Below are 23,330 nucleotides of genomic sequence, written 5' to 3' on the forward strand. Positions count from 1 at the left end.
TATTCCATCATCCAGGCACTGTATTCCAATATCCAAGCACTGTATTCCAATATCCAGGCACTGTATTCCAATATCCAGGCACTGTATTCCAATATCCAGGCACTGTATTCCATCATGCTCCTGACTTGTGCCTTGGAGATGGAAGGTATCAGATGGGTTACTCACTGCAGAATACCCAACCTCTGACCTGCTGATATAGTCACCTTATTTATGTGGCTGATCCAGTTTCTGGTCAATGGTGTTTATGGTGGGATTCAGCGATGGTAATGCCATTGGGGAGGCGGTGGGGTAGTGGCATTGTCACTGGACTAACAATCCAGAGACCCAACATAATGATCCGGGGACCCACCATGGCAGATGGTGAAACTTCAATTCAATAAAATCTGGGATCTGCAATTTTAAGTCCAATGACGAGCATGAAATCATTGGTCGATTGTTGTGAAAACCCATCTGGTTCACTAAGGGGGTGGAATCCTGCAGTCCTCACCTGGTCTGGTATGCATGTGACTCAAGATCTAGAGTGATGAAGTTGACTTTTAAATGCCCTCTGAAATGGCCCAGCAAGCCACTCAGGTCAAGGTCCGCCCAGTTCAAGGGAAATTAGGAATGGGCAATAAATGCTGGCCTCGACAGTGAAGTCCATAGCCAATGAATGAACAAGGAAAATATCATAGAATTTAGAGTGCAGAAGGAGCACCCTACTCGAGGTCAATACCTCCACCCTATCCCCATAACCCAGTAACCCCACCCAACACTGACGGCAATTTTGGACACTAAGGGCAATTTATCATGGCCAATTCACCTAACCTGCACATCTTTGGACTGTGGGAGGAAACCGGAGCACCCGGAGGAAACCCACGCACACACGGGGAGGATGTGCAGACTCCGCACAGACAGTGACCCAAGGCGGAATCGAACCTGGGACCCTGGAGCTGTGAAGCAATTATGCTATCCACAATGCTACCGTGCTGCCCTGCCTTCTCCACAATGACATGTCAAATGTTAGACTCTCTCTTCTTAGAGGTGGTCATTGTCTGGCACAGAAGTTACATGTATGCCTGGACTGCTTATCTATGGATCAATGGAAGGTCATTAATGAAGCAGCTGAAGGTCCTTGGGCAAGGATACTATCTGGAGAACAACTTAAGCATTATCCTAAGGCTAAAATGATTGGTCTTTAATGAGCATAACTATCTTCCTTTGTTCTAGGTATGGCTCTAAGCGTTGGAGAGTTTCTTCCTCAATTCTTCGTGACTTCAAGTTTACTGAGGCTCCTTAATGCCATATTTGTTCAAATGCTGCCTTGATGTCGAGGTCAGTCACTCTCACCTCACTTCTTGAATTCAGTTTTTTTTTCCAATAAATTTAGAGTACCCAATTACTTTTTTTTTAATTAAGGGACAATTTAGTGTGGTCAATCCACCGACCCTGCACATCTTTGGGTTGTGGGAGTGAAACCCTCGCAAACACAGGGAGGATGTGCAAACTCCTCATGGACAGTGACCCAGAGCCAGGATCGAACCTGGGACCTCGGCGCCGTGAGGCAGCAATGCTAAACACTGTGTCATCATGTTGCCCTTGAATTCAGTTTGTTTAGCCATGTTTGGACCAAAGAGGTAATAAGCTTTGAATTCAAGTCGTCTTGGAACCCAAATTGAGCATTGGTGAGCAGGTTACTGGTGAGTAAGCACCATTGATGACTCTTCCCGTCATTTGCTGATGATTGGGAGTAGACTGAATGGACTATCATTGTCTGGATTGGATTTGCCCTGCTTCTTGTGGACAGAACCTGTCTGATCAATTTTCCACATGATTAGATTCCAGTTTTGTAGCTGTACTAGAACAGCTTGGCTAGAGGCAGGGCTAGTTCTGAAGCATAAGTCTTCAATAGTACTATTGGGATGTTGTCAGGGTCCATAGGTGTTGCTGTCCAGTCTTCTCAAGCTGAAGAATGACTTCTGTGATGGTGAGGGGTTCAGGCGCAGGCCAAGATGGATCATCCATTCGGCACTTCTGGATAAAGATGGTTGCAAACCATTCAGTTGTCTCTTTAGCATTCACATGTTAGACTCTGCCATCACTGAGGAATGGGATATTCACTGAACCTCCTCCTGCCACTAGTTTAATCGTGTACTATCATGCAAAACTACAGAGCTTTCATCTGTGGGAGTGCTACTACTATTCAACATGCATGTGGTCCTGTGAAGGCAGCACGGTGGCACCGTGGTTAGCACTGCTACCTCACAGCTCCAGGGACCCGGGGTTCAATTCCGGCCTTCGGTGACTCTCTCTGTGGAGTCTGCCCTTTCTCCCCGTGTCTGCGTGGGTTTCCTCCGGGTGCTCCGGTTTCCTCCCACAGTCCAAAGATGTGCAGGTCAGGTGGATTGACCATGCTAAATTGCCCCTTAGTATCCAGGGGTGTGCAGGTCAGGTGGAGTTATCGGGATAGGGCAGGGGAAGTGGGCCTCGGTAGGGTGCTCTTTCAGAGGGTGGGTGCAGACTCGATGGGCTGAATGACCTCCTTCTGCACGGCAGGGATCTTCTGGTTCATGGAATATTGTCCTCAAGTTTGGCTCCTCTCATAAATTTGTCACTATCCTTCGCCTTCTCCACAATGACATGTGAACCATGGTCCTTCTCTTACTGTTGGGTTGTCTTGGGAGATGTGGGGTTTTCTTACTCTCAAAGAGATTCTGCTGGAGGTAGTGGCCTTTCCATCAAAACTCTTTTATTTACATTGTTAACTAAATACAAGGTTGGAGAACCTTGGACCAGTTGTACAGCTTTACTTTGTGTCAAATATTCCCGGGATGAATAATGAAAATCGCTTATTGTCACGAGTAGACTTCAATGAAGTTACTGTGAAAAGCCCCTATTCGCCACATTCCGGCACGGCTGGTACGGGAATTGAACCGTGCTGCTGGCCTGCTTGATAAGCCAGTGATTTAGCCAAGTGAGCTCATTTTCAGATGGTGAGATTCATTGTCACCTCCCAAGAGAGGAGCTTGAACAACCACAATTGTGACAATTCTGGAAATCTGGAACAAATATCGAAAATACTTTTTTATGATTTCATGTTAAGAGGAGCTTTTTTTATTAATTCACGGGATGTGGGCGTCGCTGACTAGACCAGCATTTGTTGTTCACCTCTATTTGCCTTGAGAAGGTGGTGGTGAGCTGCCTTCTTGAAATTTGCTAAGTGCTCCTTTGCAACATCTTTAATAATGGCTTCTTACATTTTCCCTATGAATAGGTGTTACCTTGCCTGTAGGTCACTTCTGTACAGGTGGGGAGGATGACTGATACATGTTAAACATATACCCCAGCAGGGGTATAAATCACAGCCTTCAGCAAGTGGTAAAGAGTGTCACACAAGTAAATGTCTTCAAAAAAATACTTGCACAGTTTCATTTTTAAATTACCTTCATCAGCAACCTCTGTGATTGGCACTTTAAGTTCCTTGGCCATGAATCCGATGACGGAGAAGATGACAAAGCCAGCAAAGACACTTGTGGCACTATTGGCACATGTGACTAACAGAGTGTCCCTGGAGGAAGGCAGAGGAAAGCAACAGTCACAAGGAGATCATCACCCATGTGCAGAATGGCGCTACTACTGCAAGCTACACCAATCAGCTGTGTTCACCTGCCTGGATGAATGCAGCTCCAACAACACTCAAGAAGCTCCACAGCATCCAGGACAAAGCAGTCCGCCTGATTGCTCCCGCTCTCAAACATTCAACCCCTCCACTGCCAATGAACAGTGGCAGCCGTGTGTACCATCTACAAAATGCACTGCAGTAACTCACCGACTCTCCTGAGGCAGCACCTTCCAAACCCATGACCTCTTACCATTTGAAAGGGCAGCAGACACATGGGAACCACACAACATGGAAGTTCCCCTTCAAGCCACTCACCATCCAGACTTGGAATTATATCACCGTTACTTTACTGTCGCTGCATCAAAATCCTGGGACTCCGACCCTAACAGCACTGTGGGTGTATCTACACCACATGAACGGTTCAAGGCGGCAGCTCACCACCACCTTCTCAAGGGCAATTAGGGGTGGGCAATAAATGCTGGCCTAGCCAGCAAAGCCCGCATCCCATGAATTAATTTTTAGAACTGTAGGCCACAAACTGGGGAGAGAGGGAATGGACTCCCCCCTTCCTTACCTGTAAATGTTATTGTGGAACTTGTTGTATGAGGAGAGTGTTATCAGACCTCCCCAGGCAGCAGAGAGGGAAAAGAAAATCTGCGTGGCAGCATCCTTCCACACCTGTTGTAGCAGAAAGAAACAGAACCGCAGTTTAAAAAGCTTCAACTTCTATTGTAACAACAACATGAATTTGCACAGTGCCTTTAAGGTAAGAAAATGTCCCAAGGTGCATTACAGGAGTGTTATCAGACATAACTCAACACTCGGCCACGTAAAGAAATATTGGGCAACAGTTTGCGATCGGCAACAAACGGATTAGATTTTCAGGAATTCCACAAGGCCATTAGGAAAAGTGAAATGCCAAACGAAGGAGCTCCAGGAAGTACAGTGTGAACTTTGTAGATGGGGCCCTGGACCGCAACATTCAACCAGATGGAGAATTTTTGTTTTCCAATTAAGGGGCAATTTGGGGTGGTCAATCCACTTAACCTGCACATCTTTTGGATTGTGGAGGTGGGACCCACGCAGACACGGGGAGAATGTGCAAAACTCCACAGGGCCGGGATCGAACCCAGATCCTCGGCACCGTGAGGCAGCAGTGCTAAACACTGCACCGCCATGCTGCCCATTAATACAACTCTTAATGTGGAAAATAAATAGAAACAAATCACTGATAACCCATTAATGCTTGGAAGTGGAAATACTTAAAGTTGACAAATTTGGAGCCAAAATCCCATTGCTGGAAATGAAGTGGGAATAGTTTGGGTGTTGTTGGAGTGTGACGGTTAATTCAGGTGTGCAATTATCCTGGAGATCTGTTCCTATTATTGGCACTGAACACATTCTGAAAATGTGAAGGAAAGAGATAGTCCATTCAAAAAGAAAAGCACCATTCCAAGCCATCATCAGCTAACAATTATTCTTTGAACAGCAAACTAAAGGGCAGGTAAACTGTGAGGGAAGCTAACGCAAGGTTCCTTAGCCAAGTTTAGACATCACTGCTGCCTCTTGCGTAGATCGCATCTTTTCTTCTAACTGGCCTCCTCAGTCAAGCCACTCTTATGTTTGCTTCGCCTCATGGAGTCACATAAATCTGCGCTTGGAAAATTAAATATTAAAAGGTTGCTGAGTGCTGTTTTATATTGCCACTGAAGGGCAATTTGTACTAATTGTATTCTATCCAATTTAAAAACCTATTGCTGCTGAGCTGTCAGTGAGGAACAGGAGGAGGATTGATTAATTGAAATCCTTTCGAAGTTAAAACCGATGCTATAAGACTGATATATTTTGCAAATGTAACGTTCTGTATTTTTCTGCCAATTACTGACTTCATTTTTTCATCAAGGTTTTAATTCACTCTTTCAAAAAATATTTGATTTCTATGATCAGCAGTCATATTCTAGGTTTGAAATGAAAGAAGAAACTAAATCTTATTTAAGTGTATGGGAGTGTTGAGAAGGGATTGGACTCAGCAGTTAGTGGAAGCTCAGGCTTATTTGAGGCTGCCCCCGTGTGGTGATTTTCTCCCGAATGCTGTGTTTCATTTTACAAAGTCCAACTCGAAGGTTTAACCTCTTGCAGATTGTTTAACATTGAACGAGGAGACGTAGAGGAGAGCACCAGTGAAGGGATTCTGCCTTATTTTGAAATGAAACGACATCACATCAACCACATCCAGGGGCTGGATTTTCCATTTGAGGTTGAGAACCGATTTTTGGGAGCAGATCTGAACCCTGATCCCACACTGTAGTGTCGACAGTCAGCCAAACAGAAGGATTGGCCACCCGAGGGTGCCCGCTGTCACGGTAGCAATGTTGCTTCACAGCGCCAGGGTCCCAGGTTCGATTCCCGGCTTGGGTCACTGTCTGCGCGGAGTCTGCACGTTCTCCCCGCGTCTGCGTGGGTTCCCTCCGGGTGCTCCGGTTTCCTCCCACAAGTCCCGAAAGACGTGCTTGTTAGGTAATTTGGACATTCTGAATTCTCATTGTAACCCGAACAGGCGCCGGAGTGTGGCAACTGGGGGCTTTTCACAGTAACTTCATTGCAGTGGTAATGTATGCCTACTTGTGACAATAACAAAAGATTTTTATTGTTCAAGATGATGGTGGTAAGAGCTGAAGAGTCAATAGGAATACCTACAGGACTGTAGCTTGCAGTAAAGGAGAGAGAGAGAGCACCTTCAACAAAGAACAAAGAAAAGTACAGCACAGGAACAGGCCGTTCGGCCCTACAAGCCTGCGCCGACCATGCTGCCCATCTAAACTAAAATCTTCTGCACTTCCGGGGTCCATATCCCTCTATTCCCATCCTATTCATGTACTTGTCAAGATGCTTCCACCACCTCCTCCGGCAGCGAGTTCCAGGCACCCACTACCCTCTGTGTAAAACACTTGCCTCGGACATCTCCTTTAAACATTGCCCCTCGCACCTTAAACTTATGCCCCCTAGTAATTGACCCCGCTACCCTGGGAAAAAGCTTCTGACTATCCACTCTGTCTATGCCCCTCATAATTGTGTAGACCTCTATCAGGTCGCCCCTCAACCTCCTTTGTTCCAGTGAGAACAAACCAAGTTTATTCAACCTCTCCTCATAGCTAATGCCCTCCATACCAGGCAACATCCTGGTAAATCTCTTCTGTACCCTCTCCAAAGCCTCCACATCCTTCTGGTAGTGTGGCGACCAGAATTGAACACTATACTCCAAGTGTGGTCTAACTAAGGTTCTAAATAGCTGCAACGTAACTTGCTAATTTTTATCCTCAATGCCCCAGCCAATGATGGCGAGCATGTCGTATGCCTTCTTGACTACCTGTGTTGTCCCTTTCAGTGACCTGTGGACCTGTACACCTAGATCTCTCTGACTGTCAATCCTCTTGAGGGTTCTACCATTCACTGTATATTCCCTACCTGTTGATCATTGAAGAAAGATGTGACAAAGACAGATGTCTATAACAGCAAATTCATGCCTCCAACTGCATTAGCCTCTCTTGAGGCTTCTATTCCAAACAGTTCTTACTGCCTGAGTGCTGCCCATCAAATCATGGGGAGGCACAGCCTCACCCAATCCAGGTGAGTATGTAGTGTGTGGGATTTGCTAGATATACTGGGAATGTGCTGAGCACACAGACGTGACCTCAGACTTTCATGCCTTATACTACAAGGTCCTCCCACCAACATGAAGTCAGAAGTGGGGACGTTGGGGAAATGAGACCCTTCAGTTCCACCCACAATTTCTCGGATAATGTAGCAGTCCATGCAGCAAGTACTGGCTTTGACTGATGAGCAGCAAATAACATTCATGCCACAGATGTGGCAGTCAATGGCGATCTCCAGCTAGACATCTACTTCCCATTCACGCTCAATGGCATTGCCAGCACTGCATTGCTCACCATCAACATCCTGGCTGTCAAAATTGACCAAAGCTTAATTGGATCAGTCACATAAATATTAGGGCTACCAGACCAGGTCAGAGCTGGGTGTTCTGCAGTAAGTGACTTATCTACTGACTACTCAAAACCTACCCGCCCATCTACAAGGCACAAGTCAGGAGTGTGATGAAATATTCTCCACTTGCCTGATTGTGTGCAGCTCCTACACCACTGCAGAAGCTCAACACGGCAGCGCACTCACGCCCCCAGATTTTCTGAAAACAGGTGCGGAGGGACGGAGAATCCCGCCCCATAATGTTCACAGGAGCCCAAACCAAATCAGATGTTGAGCTAAAAAGAGCTTGTTTAGTTGTTGGGGAAAGAAAGAGGAACATAGAGGAGTGGCACGGTGGCACAGTGGTTAGCACTGCTGCCTCACAGTGCCACGAACCCGGGTTGAATTCCGGCCCTGGTTGGCTGTCTGTGTGGAGTCTGCACTTTCTCCCCATGGGTTTCCTCCAGGTGCTCCGGTTTCCTCCCACAGATGTGCAGGTTAGATGGATTGGCCATGATAAAATTCCCCCTTAGTGTCTAGGGATGTACAGGTTAAATAGGGTTACGGGGATAGGGAGGGGGAGTGGGTCTAGGTAGGGTGCTCTTTCAGAGGGTCGGTGCAGACTCGATGGGCTGAATGGCCTCCCTCTGCACTGTAGGGATTCTATTATATATACCATCCAGGGCAAAGCATCCCACTTGGCTAGGACCCCATCCACCATCTTAAACATCCACTGCTGACACACAGTGGCGGCTGTGTGGACCATTCCACAGAATGCACCTCAGCAATTTGCCAAAAATGCTTCAGCATCACCTTCCAAAGCTGTGACCTCTCCCAATTAGAAGAACAAGGCAGCAGGTGCAGGGGAACACCGCCACTTGAAAGTTTCCCTCCAAGTCACAGATGATCATTACTTAGCAACACATTGTTGCTCCTCATCATTGCAATCAAAATCCTGGAGCCGCCTTCCTACCATCACTGTGGGAGTATCTTCATCACAGTGACTGTAGCAGTTCAGGAAATTGGCTCACCAGTACCTCCTCAAAGGCAATTCAATTTGGGTAATAAATGCCATTTTAGCGATAGCCACATCCCATCATGAATTTCAAAAACTATGGCCAGAATTCTCCGCTCGTTGCGTGGGGCGACTTCAATGGGAAATCCCTTTGGCGGACTGCCGGCAGGGAGACAGAATCCCGCCAACAGCGAACAATGCCGATAAACACGCTGCTGGGAAACCGAAGAATCGAGCCTGAGATGGCAATGAGGTTAAAGGACTTGAGGCAACTGCTACTACATTGGAACTTCTTTGTGACACACATGCACATTAAGGGCTGGCCTTCAGAATGTGTACTGTTGGCAGCACCATGACGCAGTGGGTTAGCCCTGCAGCGCCGAGGTCCCAGGTTCGCTCCCGGCTCTGGGTCACTGTCCGTGTGGCGTTTGCACATTCTCCCCGTGTTTGCGTGGGTTTCGCGTCCACAACCCAAAGATGTGCAGAATAGGTGGATTGGCCACGCTAAATTGCCCCTTGATTGGAAAAAATTAATTGGGTACTAAAAAATTTAAAAATAAATAAATAAATAAATTCAAAAAAAGAATGTGGACTGTTAGCAGGGATTCTCAGCTCGTGATACAGGGAACTGTGCACGCATTTGGTGCAATTTTCATTCTTAATGAATGGAAAGAGAGAGGGAGCATGGATATATTCTCCAGGCATACAACACCTCTTCAGTAATACCCCACACTGGGAACATATAATCAGATAGCTAGTAAACACGCACACATGTGCAAACATGCACACATATAGTGACCGTCACCTGCGTATATCGTGATATGTATGTGCATTGTGATACACAGAGAACCATGCACATATATAGTACCACACTGGCATACATGCACAAAGATAATAGTGCACGTATAATGATGAACAAATGGTGTCACACGGGTATGCACACATACATATAGTGACATAGGTCTACACATGTTCAATCATCATATAGTAGACAAGGCAAAGCGGGGCAGGATTTACAGTATCAATAATAAAAGTTGTTCTCATTCTTATAGAATGCAAACAGAAGCAATCTAAGTCAACGGTCTCTTGCCAAGTTCACTTTTTAGTTCCAACTTCATCTTTATATTAAATATTGATGCTCCCTCTTATCCTCATTTTAACGAGTCTAAGTCAGGGAATTCCATTGGGAGTCAAAATGACCTCTGCTTTCTTCTTGCCTGGGATCAGTCATTAGCTACAATGACAGCACATCCAGTTCCACAGCACAAGAGTCACAGACATAAATTGAGCAATATTCCCTGGATCTTTCATTCTCAGGGAGAGATAACATTCATGGAATTCTTGGGATGGGAGCATTGTTCTAACAAAGCCAGTATTTGTAACCTTTCCCTTGAGAAGGTGACGATGTGTAAGATGGCATGGTTGGGACGTCACTGAGATAGGGAAGGTACTCGCAGATACATGGAATGGCCTTAAGGGGGCATCAGAGGCACAATGATGTAAGACTGCAAGAGTGGTCTTGGCGACAAGTGGTAGTGAGAGGGGAGGTATGAGGAGTTAAAACAATGAGATGAAGACAGAAATTCTATTAATTCCACAGAGGCACCGCAATTTGTTATTAGTTAATCAGCTGTTATCCACTCTGTATTTAGCCATGTTACGTGATGATTATAATAGCATTGTGGACTGCACTGAAAACAAACAGACTCGTTCTAATCTATTATTCAAGTCACTTTCTTTTAACTATTGATTCTTCTGCATTTCTTCTTTCTCATTATCTTTACCTGTTTGCAACAGAGTCATTTGTATCTGAACTGCACTTGAAAGCTGCGATACAGCTGTCTCTTTTCTGATCAGCAATATATTCCATTGCAATGGGTCCTCCTGCATCAAGATGCTAAAAGAACAGTTCTGGTGAGGGGGTGCGAGAGCAAAGGAATGAGGAGGGTTTGCTGGTTGGAATTTATCTATTAAGAGTTAAACACTGGTGAAAACATGAAGTCCTGCCTCCTTCGCTCTTTATAATTGACCGTGTGGATTAAAATGCCCACCTTAGCATCCTTAAGCTTATCCCATTTGGGTGTAATGAAGTACCAGATTCCATCTCCAGCCCCTGGCAGAGTGATCCCACGGACCAGGAGGATGACGAGGACCACATAGGGGAAAGTGGCTGTGAAATACACGACCTGCACATAAAAAGGGGAAAATCTCATTCATTGACTTCCAGCACGCGCACTGCTGTAAAAGCAGCAAACGGTGAGCGAAGGTTTAACAAGACGCACCTTTCCCGATGATTTTATTCCTTTCGCCAGGGACAAGTAAACAATTATCCAGGCCAATAACAGTGTCATTGCTAACTCCCACCTTATTTCCCCAGGATGTTCAATCCCATCAGAAATCTTTAACACGAAGTACCTGCGAGGAAACAATGTCAATCATGAAATAAACAGGAATGCATATCGGGTCAGTCTTGACATTGCGTGAGAGTCTAAAGTGGGTGATAGCAAGTGGTCAGCCCGTTTAACGTCAGCCCCCATTGTCATCTAAATCAAATAGAAGTCAAGATCAGGACAACAATCTGCTATCGCCTGCTTTGCATAATTGCACTAAGTCAGGATCCAGCTCTATGATCTTATACCGTAGATATAATTAAGTTTGGTTGTAGTGTTTAAATTTACAGTTTAGTCACTAGTTTCTCACATCTTTGAACATCTCATTCTCTCCTTTGATATAATTGACAATGTCATGTAAATTTCACCAATTAAGACTCGACTTAACGATAGTTCAAAAGTTCATAAAATACAGGAGCAGAATTAGGCCATTTGGCCCATCGAGTCTGCTCCGCCATTCGATCATGTCTCATCTCATCCTGGCCTTAACTCCCCCGTACTTCCCGTTCTCCATAACCCATTCCCAATTTCCAATTAGGATAGGAGGCACACAGATTACAGAAATAGAATAAGATCTCAAATCCTTTTTACCTCCTTAAAGTTTACAACACTGTGTATGGAGATCAAAGATTTCATTATCAGGAATAAAATGGCCATGCCATCATTATTTTGTGGAGGACCTACATATTTAACAAAAGCACTTTTTGTTCAATTCATTCTTTTTTTAATATAAATTTAGAGTACCCAGTTTATTTTATCCGATGAAGGGGCAATTGAACATGGCCAATCCACCTACCCATCACATCTTTGGGTTGTGAGGTTGAGACCCACGCAAACACGGGGAGAATGTGCAAACTCCACACGGACAGTGATCCAGGGCCGGGATCGAACCCAGATCCTCAGCTCGGTAGTCCCAGTGCTAACCACTGCCCAACATGCCACCCTCCAAGGCTTTTTATACAATGTGGAGAATGTGCAAACTCCACACGGACAGTGACCCAGAGCCGGGATCGAACCTGGGACCTAGGTGCCATGAGGCAGCAATGATAACCACTGCGCCACCATGCTGCCCACTTTTTGTTCAATTCATCCACCCTGCCCCATCTCTTATTTATTTATTTTGCCTGTATGCCACATGGAATTCCTCAGCCAACATTGGCATCATCAGCCTGCTGTTTCCCAGGTTCCTGCCCACGTGGTTGTGAAGGAAACTACTCAGAGATGCTATGACTGGAGACCAGACGGCTAGTCCTCCAGCCTTCCTCTCTCCCTGCCCAGCCTCGAGCTTCTATTCCATATTTTTCAGTTTCGAAATAAAGGATAGCTGTTGCATTAAGTTGCCTCTCTTACTTGAAATATTCTTCACTCCCGCTGACAAAGGTTTTGTTTATTGGCCTGGTGTAATTCACCATGGTGACGTTGGGAAAGGCAGAAATGCAAAATGATGAGTTTTTAATCTGCACTCTGTTGGTATCTCCAATTATGCAAGAATCTGTTGGGACAAGAAAAGTGACATTAATGCATTCAATATCCTCAATGGATTTTGCCACTAATTCTGTTGAATTTCCAAATCATTTGCGAACATTGGAGAATTTTGAGCTTCCAATATTTCTCAGAGAACTGTGGCACTGACGACAAGAGATGCTAATAGAGAATGCTTGCAGTTCAAAGGGTTTGCTTTGCATCAGTGCACTGAGAAATCACTTCTTAGCTGAATAAAATTGCATGCATGAATACAAGGCTTGTTCAAGTTATTAAAAAAAAACTAAATGACTTTAATTAAGTTTGCAGTGTTCACGGGTCCTGCAGGAATGCACTCCAATCGATGTCAGACTGCAAAATCACTCTTGTACCAAATACAATTAATTTTATGAGAAATATTGAATTAAAACATACCAGAATCATACGTCCCTGAGGCGCAATTACACATACACAGGTTAGTGTGATATGTGCAGAATGACACTGTCCGATATTTGTTGTGCAGCACAGTTTAGTTTTACAAGACCTACCTCTCCATGCTACACATTCCCTGCTATCTGGACCTTCAATGGATTAATTGGAGCCAACAAATCAGCAAAGAAGAACACAATGCTTCCTTTTTTATGAGGAGTGTATGGGTCAGGTTGCAGTTTTCTACTAAACTACAAGGCTTTCAGTGGAATGGCCACTCAGGATCTTTTCATTAATCTAGGAGAGGATTTAACCCAATGCCTCACGTTGCCCTCATGGACAAGGTGTGAGGTATGAGCCTATGGTCTAATACCAAATTTTATTCGGGATGTGTGTTCCGACTCCAAGATTCATGTCAGGAGTGATAGAGATTCCCTGAGCCTGTCTTAAAAAAAGAAAAGCAAGATAAGGTTGTCCATTGTTGTATTTTATATCTTCATCAATGATTTGTTGGATGGTGACGTAAAGGAACACTTTGGAATAACAATTATTTCTAAAAGAATTGTGGCACTTTTCACAAATTCTTATCCTGTTGATAGACAGACCTGGAGTTCACTATTCTGAACAGCAGCCTAATAAGTGAATGGATGCCCCAAATGCCCCCATGCAATGCTACCATTCTATGCAGTTCAACAAAGTTCTTGAAACTTTTGATTGGCAGATAGCACAAATATTTCCCCCAATTACGTCAGTGTCTGGGGACATTTTTTGGATATGAATGTTAGTGCAGTTTTTTCAACACCACACTTAGAAAGATATATTGTTCTGGTCTTTCTCATTCTTTATCTCCAAAGTCTTGACACCAAACAAGCTGGTAGCATCTGTGACACATGTACAAATAGTTTCCCTTCTGTATCATACTTCCAAGGCAATCAACAGAAAGGCTTCCTCCTGTCTATGTGCAAAATCTTTGAACACGCGAGGTGGAGTTGTGAAAACAAAGGGCAAAAGTTTCAAGGAAGAAGGGGTTAAGCATAAGAAACCTGCTACCTGGCAAGGCTTATGGCATACTTGTCTTATTGCCAAAGTTGTTTAAATGAGGGTCTGTATTTAATAGTCGATGATGAGTGAACGCAATCCAGGGCATTATACATTAGGCCTGCAACATAAAGACTGCTATGTTGGAAAGTGTCTTACTTAGATCCTTCCAATAAGTCAAAGGTTAGAGGGCCACCCTATGAATAAAAACAAAACTAATAAGAAAACAATGAGTCCCAAGGATGACAGTTGCTGCAAGGATTACTCAGCGGTCAAATATGCAAACATGTACCCGAGGTTCAATGTCAATCTTGGTTAGGTTGCAGAGAGGCAAACAGTTGCTGCCCAAGATCTACTGCAGCTCCACCTGGTGGGGGGAGGTTAATGTGCTTGGAAGAGGGAACTAAGAGCAGTGCACTCACATTTCATTGTGAGCTTTGCTGCTGGCAATGCCAGTCAGTAACAGTTTCCTGGGTGTCTACTTTCATCTCAAGCATAGGCTCAACCCTGCATTATAAGTTACATTTTGGGTAGAGAAGGGGTGGGGAACGGTAAGTGGGGCTCCTTTCGAGTTAGGTTTGTTCCAAGGTGGCGTAACCGGGGATGGGAATATGGAGCCTACTTGGCAGATTCAGCGATTGAATACTTGAGGAAGGCAGATCTGCTGCACTTCAGGATAATGATATCGCCAGACTCGCTGGCTCACTGATGAGGACTGGCACTATACAGCCTTTTCAGGGGATGGAACTCAGATGATCTTTCAAGCCAACACCCTAATAAGTAGGGTGGTCTTAGTCTGGAGAAGGAGTGGGAAACTTGCAAGTGATCTGTGCTGGTAAAGGGGTCTAGTTTTAGCTAGCTGTGCTCCAGCAACACCCTTACACATCGTCATGTTCACTAACCTTAATTTTGCCAGATAATACTGAAGCTTGAAGAGGAAGGGACACGGAAACTAGGCGTGTTTCCTCAATTCAGAAGGTTACAGGAAGATTTGATCAATATTTTGAAGATGTTAAAGGGTACAGAAAGAGTGGACAGGAATTAATTATTACTCCTGGTTGGGCAGTTTCAGACCAGGGGCCATAGTTTATGAATCAGAACCAGACAGTGCAGGAGTCAAATTGGGAAACGCTTCTACACACAATGAGTGAACTCTTTTCTGTAAACAGCAACTGATGCTCCATCAATTGTTAATGTTATAACCAAGATTGATGGATTTTTGTTCACCAAAGGTATTCAGGGATATGGGGCAAAGACAGATCAAATTTTCCAACCATTCCCACTGGCAGGATCGTCCATACCCACTGACGGCGATCTCCCACTGCGGGTTTTTCAGTGGCGGGGTGGGGGCTGGGGGAATAAAACAGGAAATCCCATTGACAGCCTCAGAACCAGAAGATCCTGCTGCCGACCAATGGCAGGCCACCTTCGCCATTGCGAAGCACAGCGCCGAGGGCATGGAACATTCCGCCCGGGAAGTTAGGTCACAGATCAGCGATGATCTAATTGAACGGTGGAACAGGCTTGACAGGCTAAATGGCCTACTCCTGTTCCTGGGTTTTAGCCCTATGCTTAAAATGCACCAGAGTTAAGCAAGTGGGTGTGTCCTAAAAGGGATAAAATGTGTACACCACTTGAAGCAAACATGAAGTCTAATTAGTGCATTCCTCAGTCATTTGATTTGCAAACTCTCAAGCATGGCGATCAGCTTCCCATGTATATCAGCACCCATTTAACTGGGAAAGCACAATGCCGTGTGCACTGTACAATGCAGATTGACAATAGAGATCGTGCATTACAGCATGTTTTGTATCATATAATGCAGTCTGGTATGCACTTACAACACATTGCCATATGTTCTCTGTGGCAGTGTTGTATACAATTGTAGTACAGTTTCCTATGTACTCTGAAGTGGTGTACTTTGTATCATGAAACATAGTGTGATAATGCACCATATAACAGTGCAGCATGTGCAATTGTACACATATGATGTACACATAGTACGTCAAAAACTGTGCAGCACACGGTGTTAAATATTGTTACACAGTTTATAAGCTGTATCAAAAATGTTTGGTGTATGGTGTTAAACAGTGTGGTGTATACCTTGTATGCATTGCGTAACAGTGTGGTATATATTGTATAGCAGACTGTGCATAATACCAACTAGCGGTATGGTATGCACTGTATAACACAGTGTGATACATACTGTGTAGCACAGTGCAGTCTACTATATGTAACAGTGTAACATGCAACACTATTATGTATCATTGCAGTATTTACCGTGTAACTTGGTGTGGTAAATTCCATGTAACACTGCTTTGTATTGTAACCTGGAGTGTGGTACGTGTTAATTAACATTGTATTCTGTCACTGTCTTTTTTTCAACGCATTTTTTTCCCTGGATTGAAATCAGATCATGTGCTCATAACAAAATCTACAGCCTGGAAAATACCGGTTGCAATGTATGACATGAAGGCTGAACACATTTGTACTGAATTTCCTTCTCTGCCATTTTAACTGATGCATCACCCCCATTGAGATGAACATCTGAAAAGACAAATCTGATACTGGCCTGTTAAGTGTTTGTACAATCATATTGCTGACATTACTTAGGTTTATACATTAATATCCGATAGTAATTGCAGGATTTTGTGCTCCAGTGGAGTTGCCAAAGTCAAAATCCCTGTAAAATCAAAAGATCAGTGCCTCCCTGATTTAATACAGACACTCAGCTAGTTTCCTTTATCTCCAATGATCCAAGAATAATACTAACCTGGACAATTCAACATTTTCATTAGAATTTGAAAATATTTTACAAAATGTGTAAAAATAGGAGCTGTCCGATCAAAGAAAGAAAATCCCGCATTTATATAGCGCCATTCACAATCTCAGGACATCCCAAAGCACTTTACAACCAACAAACTATTTTTGAAGTATTGTTGCTACTGCACGACAGCCAATTTGCAGACAAGGCCCTTCAAACAGCAATGTGGTAATGACCAGATCGTCGGTTTTAATGGTGTCGGGTGAGGGATAACGACTACCCAGGACACCGAGAAGCACTCTCCTGTCCTTCTTCAAAACATGTCACGTTAAATTTACAACTCTCCACCTCCCCACCACCCACTCGAAGAGCCAGGGCCTCAGTTTAAAGGCTGATCCAAAAAGCCTGACACCTCCAACAGTGCAGCACTCCCCCATTATTGCACTGGAGTGTCAGCCTAGATTTTATGCTCAAGCATCTGAAGTGAGCCTCAAATCGACAATGAGTCAAGGCTAACAGTCTTTGCATTAATCGAATTACATGATCCCACAGTGCTGTCTTTCTCAAAGCAGAGATGCATTCCTGAGACAGGGCAAGTTGCAGATTAATACAGCGGATTCATAAAGCTGACATGTGCTGTTCTATTATGTTAGTCTGTAATAAGGCACAGGCGTAGCATGATGCATGCAGTAAGTAATATGTACACACGCATTAGATTTCTATAGATATGCAAATATGCATTAAAATCAATACCAAAAACATTCTGCATTACCTTTGATCTTAAAGCATTTTTTTTTTGCAGATGAGTGAAAAATGTGGAATGCATTACTGTCTGCTGTTATCTGCAAGCTGTTAGGTTTAGCCCATATTACGTTTATATTACACTGTGATTTTCCAAAGTTAGCATCCTTCATTTTCCTATGGTTTAAATTTTTTGTTTCTGTAAATTAATGAGATGCATCATTAAAGATTTCAGTAGGGTTAGGACAAACTGCCAGAACAGCAAAGTTTCGGTTTTGCTAAAATCTCTGTGATTAGTGCGGTGCCTACCCTGTTTGAAGAGCATATCCAGATGAGGAATGGCACAGGACGAAACTTCCTTCACATTGTTCCAACAATGTGCCTTAATTCGACTTCATAAAAGTACCTCTGACTGGGCCAATGCAAATGTGTCACTTCTCACTTACAGCCTTTTGGCAAGATTGTTCATTTGTATATTAGAATCAGAATCTTTGCTTTGGGGCAGGAGGAGCTAAGTTAAGGTGACTGAAATTATTTCTATTTAGGACCATACCATCTGGCAGGCAAAAGCTTTTGGCTCATCAGCCTTGATCAGATTCAAACTCACACTCCTGAGCTGAGGTAACATTATCCTTATTCACTGTGTCTACAAAGGCATTTAGAGATGGTAAGAGATTGCTCATCCATCACAGCAATCAATATATAATTTTGCTGTAAGATGTCAGTGTCAATTCCCTGAACTATGTTTTATCCAAACATGGCTTCCCTCTGGGAGTGTGTGAATTTACCCTCATATCCAATGACAACTTTCGTGGAAAAATGTTTTTGAGATCACTACTGTGGATTGATGTAACAACTTTTCTACTGCAATATTACTGATATTGCTTGAATGGGCGCCAGCATTCATACACTGTAACCCCAATACAAGCTGTGAATCTGAAAATACCAACGGCACAGAATTCTTGTAGAATTGTTGAGGTGATCTAATTCAATGGGTCAAATGGTGCGATGAACATTATGGCTGGGATTGGCGTTCAGCGCTGAGGCGACTGTGCTCACCACTGACATCAATGAAATCCAGAGTCTCTATGGCATGGAGTTCTCCTTTCCCAGCACCATTTTAAATATGGTGGAAGATCAGGGGGATCTCCAGGTATCGATCAGTGATGTCATCAAATAGTGTAAGCAAACAATCCCACAAATGTGATATTAGTTTTTCAGGGATAGTACGGCTGTTTGGCAATAACCAAGTACGTAAGTGGATCATTATCAACCCTGTTACACTTCATTCAACAAGGTGTGGCTTCTTCCAAGGGTTTTTGCAGCAGGGTTAACCATGTAAAAGAGTAAGTTCTCATTTGTTTGGTGTTTCTTATTTGATTGCAATCTATGGGGATTTAAGCAGCACATCCCATGGAGAAGCATAGAGTTACTGACAGCATTTCTACATTCAACTGCACATGTGCACATTCAGAAGTTGCTGTTAGTTTCAGAGGAGTTACAGCTGCAAGAACTGGGCCTGTGTAAACAAGGCTATCAAATAACACATCCTGATATCTGCTGGTACGATATACACTGCCAATCACTTTTATCAGACATTTTCCTATTTTTGGTGTGCTGGATGATATTAGTTTGAAGAGTTTTATAAACCTCAGTGAAATTATTGCTGTAAATTTACGAATTGATGTACAAAAAACTACAGATAAATTCTTTTTTTTTTAATTGCGAGTGCCCAATTCATTTTTTTCCAATTAAGGGGCAATTTAGCGTGGCCAATCCACCTATCCTGCACATCTTTGGGTTGTGGGGGCGAAACCCACACAAACACGGGGAGAATGTGCAAACTCCACACGGACAGTGAGCCAGGGCCGGGACTGAAATTGGGACCTCGGCGGCGAGAGGCAGCAGTGCTAACCTCTGTGCCACCGTGCCACCCGACAACAGGTAAATACTTTACACCGTTACTACTTGCCTGAAGCTTCCATTTGTGCTTATCTCAAAAGTTTCACTGAACACAAATTGTTGCAGTCTTAAATGTTGCTTGGTTTTTATCTAAGGCAAAGATTCGATCTAATTTAATATGATTATAATTTAATTTAATTCAATGTAATTGTGTATTGGTCCAGTTCTACTTAAATCATAATGACACATCTCAGTAATATTGTAAATGATCTGGGGTGTTATAACCAATCTAGATGCTCACAGTGGTGCTGAATGTGCAGTTCTGCTGTTGTACCAAACATCGCTATGTATCTAAATGTGTTGGCACTGAGCGGATGGGAGTAATTGTAACAATTGAAAGATCTACTGCTCTTCAAATCCATCAACATGGCATTGTGAAAGAATAAGGATGAAGATTCAATTGTGTTGTGTTCCCAATCTCTGTGCCGAGCATGCGGAGAGATCAATCAATTGTGAGATGGCTCCTTATGGCGGTGGACTTTCCAATCAGAATTTCTATTGAGCCGTTCTTGTAACCCTATCAGCAGTTGACTGAAAGCAAGTCTAGCATTGGTTTGGGAAGTAAATACCCACCCTCAGGGCCACAGGAGGTGAACTTAGGACATCTGTAACAAAAAAAATGAAGGAAAAAGAAGGTGCTTAACCTTATTGGAGGGTTAGATAGCTTTAAGTGGCAAATGGTATAAAATTCAATTTTACACAGACAAAATGTTGACATTCAGAAGATTACTAAAATAGGCCTAAGGCCTCACAGTCTTGTGCAAACACTGAAAAACGGTATATTTCTCACTTGCATAATAAGCATATTGGAGACAATAACAGTTATTGAGCATGATAGAGAAATATAAACATTTGAAGGAAATTCCTCAACATGACTTAGGAGTCGTTCCACAGCTTTTAACATATCTGGGCTAAATTTATGTCCATTTATCGGCAACAGGCATAATATCCTAAATCTGAATAGTCAATTTTTGATACCTACTGAAAAAAAAAGAAATAAAACACCACTGGTGAAGCCCAGTGGCACAGAATCAATGTGGGCCCTCCTGGCTTGCATCACTAATTGCATCCATTCTAATGTTCTCGGGAAGATTGGCTCAAAAGAGCTCCGGAAAATTAATACCTTAAGAAGTGAAAGACTTTAAAACTGGCCCAGGAAAATCAAAGTTTAGTGTTGACCTTAATTACCTGTACAGTTACCTTCGTCAGATAGTATTGCCTTTAGACACAAATTAATGGGTATCAAAGAACAATGGGAGCGGTGAGAACAATACTTTTTCACTCATAGAATCATAGAATCCCTACAGTGCAGAAGGAGACCATTCAACCCATCGGGTCTGCACCGGCCCTCTGAAAGAGCACCCTACCAGGCCCAATTCCCCACCCTATCCCCGTAACCCCACCTGGGGGCAATTTAGCGTGGCCGATCCACCCAACCCGCATTTCTTTGGCCTGTGGGAGGAAACTGGAGCACCCGGAGGAAACCCACGCTGACACACGGGGATTCCACACAGACAGTCACCTGAGGTTGGAATCAAACCTGGATCACTGGCTCTGTGAGGCAGTAGTGATAACCACTGTGCCACCCCAATAGGGTTGACAGGCAAAGAATGTCCGTGCAGAATCAACGGTGGAACCAGGGTCCGCCATAACTTTTGAAGGGGTTTGAATCAACATGTGTAAATAAATATTTTGGAGGACTTTAAGGGTAAAGAGCAGTGGATGGATGAGGGATAACTCTTTCAGGCAACAAGCACAGCCATGATGGGCCAAATGGTCCCCTCCATGTAAAATTCTCTGAATCCATGTTACTTCTTAGATAGCTCATAAATCATTAGTGATGAGCCAGAAGACCCATTCACAAGCCACATCTTTTAAGGCTCACTGTAGTTACTTGAACCTATTGACCCTCCAATAAAGTAACATGGCCCTGTAGAAGTGAAGGCAACGATGTATTTAAAATCACACTGCAATCCAAATGATCATAACAGCAGCAGTAAAATGACTAGCAGTAACCTCTTTCCCGATTCCCACTAGTCAGCGAAGATGGGTGAAGGTGAAAAGTAAATCAAAAAGCAACTAAGGCTCGTGATATTGGAAGATGCCGTGATCCCTGTCGGAATTTTAGAGGACCGCCTGCAGTTTTAAGGTATTTTATGTTGCACAGGTATCCATGGCGATCCCTGTAAAGCAAGCGCGTGTCTTTATAAGAAAAAAAAACTCTTCCAGTAGGTAAGAACATCGGGTCAGTCCAAAGAATAGGTTCTGCAGAGGTTACCCAATAACAGCATGTCCTTGTCTCTACAATTTTCAGTGTTCCATTTGTTTTCGCAGGATGCCCAGGGAAGGACAGGTATGCACGATGCAAAAAGGTAGAAGAGAGTGTAACATATGATGATGTTGTAGTACACAGCGATCAGAACCGAGATGATTAACATAGCGATTCCGCATCCTACAAACACAGTGAGAAACAAGATCATTAAACAGGCAATATGACATGTTTTTTTTAATGCAGTGTCAGATGGAACCTGTGACTTTGAATGCTTTACCTTGGAGGGCCGGGATAGCTTTCCACACTGATATCGGCCCCTGACTGGCAAACTGGCCAAGTGCAGTTTCAAGTAAGAAAATGGGGACTCCAGCGAAAGCCAGCATCATTAAGTAGGGGATCAAAATGCACCTGCAATGTAGAAACAATGAATAACCACACAGCTCGAGATATCTGACCTGCTTTCAAAATTTAAGATGGCTTGAAAAAAAAAATGAAATGATGTTATGAAATGTATGAATCGAATAGAAGCTATATTTTGCTGAATTGCCCACACTGGCTCCAAACTAAGTGCGATTGATTGAGCAGTAAGGGTAATGTGTTCAGAGAAACAGCTAAAATTGATGCACAATGTAGAGCCAAGGCCAGACACTGGGGGGCAGCACAGTCTGATCCATCGAAAACCATCACTGGAGCGACTGTACCTGTACTGGACAAGTGGGCCATATGGGAAAAAAAACGCTTTCTATCTGCAAAAATCAAAAGATCCAAAGCAAGCGACAGTCGCATCATTTCAACTCAGTCGATAAGGTAAAACTATCGATCAGAATCGCCTGTCAGTCGCAGAATAGCCTGACTGCTTAATATAGTTGGTGATCTCTACACTCATTCAGCACGGCCTGGGATGATTCTGGATTTCGTTTTCAGTCCACTTGAAGTGCTTTACACACAATCTACAGCGTTTTATCCCCTTCAACCAAGGAACTCACTTGAAATAAACTGGTCAATAAAAAATATACAATCAGGTCTACAATGCGGCAAGATAAGAATGCAGTAAAGCATGAATCCATTTATCATTTATTCCCTTCTGCAGACCAGATACTGTCAGGTATCTCATGGATTCTGCTCAAACCTATCTAACCGTCTGATGAATATTGCTGAAAATAAAACCCTTAATGTACGTATTATTATTAATTTACATATTATTCATATACATATGTGACTGATTGCCTTCCTTTGTATGACATTTGCAACCTCCCCAGAAAATTTGTCCATCTTTATACCCTTGCAAATCTCAATAATTTTCCACATCAGATTGTTATTTTTTTTTAAAGTTTGCTAATTCACATAACAGTGAGTGCTTTCACTAAATATGGGAGTGTGTGTGTGTGTGGGGGGGGGGGGGGGGGGGGGGGTGGGGGGGGGGCAATTTTGGACTTTGTGTAAAGTGTGAAGGATGATATTGAATCAGCAACTTGCCGCAGATCAGACTGTCCGACCATCAGAGCACACCGTTTACAATAGAGTGGGTAACTTAACCACCCCATTCCCACCTTAATCTGACCACCTTCAATTTTGAACTACAAACAGCAAGGATAACCGTCCTCAACACTCGTGATTTTGTTTAATTCGGCAGAAAGGCCTCCTGGAAATCCATGGGGGACCAGCTGGTAGTAATA

At 43.5% G+C, this 23,330-nt stretch overlaps 1 protein-coding gene across 2 annotated transcripts in view; it reads right to left on the reverse strand.

Annotated features, from left to right (window-relative positions):
- slc6a5 (solute carrier family 6 member 5) overlaps window positions 1-23,330 on the reverse strand; it is a 57,010-nt gene that overhangs the window by 22,039 nt on the left and 11,641 nt on the right. Inside the window, exons 4-10 of one of the 2 annotated variants that reach the window (XM_038808354.1) lie at window positions 21,932-22,060; window positions 21,661-21,834; window positions 12,338-12,479; window positions 10,880-11,012; window positions 10,649-10,783; window positions 4,176-4,279; window positions 3,423-3,547 (exon numbers count right to left, since the gene is read on the reverse strand). In XM_038808354.1, the coding sequence (XP_038664282.1) occupies window positions 3,423-3,547; window positions 4,176-4,279; window positions 10,649-10,783; window positions 10,880-11,012; window positions 12,338-12,479; window positions 21,661-21,834; window positions 21,932-22,060 (942 nt within the window). Of the gene's footprint in view, window positions 1-3,422; window positions 3,548-4,175; window positions 4,280-10,648; window positions 10,784-10,879; window positions 11,013-12,337; window positions 12,480-21,660; window positions 21,835-21,931; window positions 22,063-23,330 lie in introns of both variants that reach the window. The other variant, XM_038808353.1, reaches the window with a different exon arrangement.

This window comes from Scyliorhinus canicula, chromosome 9, assembly GCF_902713615.1.
Source record: "Scyliorhinus canicula chromosome 9, sScyCan1.1, whole genome shotgun sequence".
Classification (NCBI taxonomy): domain Eukaryota; kingdom Metazoa; phylum Chordata; class Chondrichthyes; order Carcharhiniformes; family Scyliorhinidae; genus Scyliorhinus; species Scyliorhinus canicula.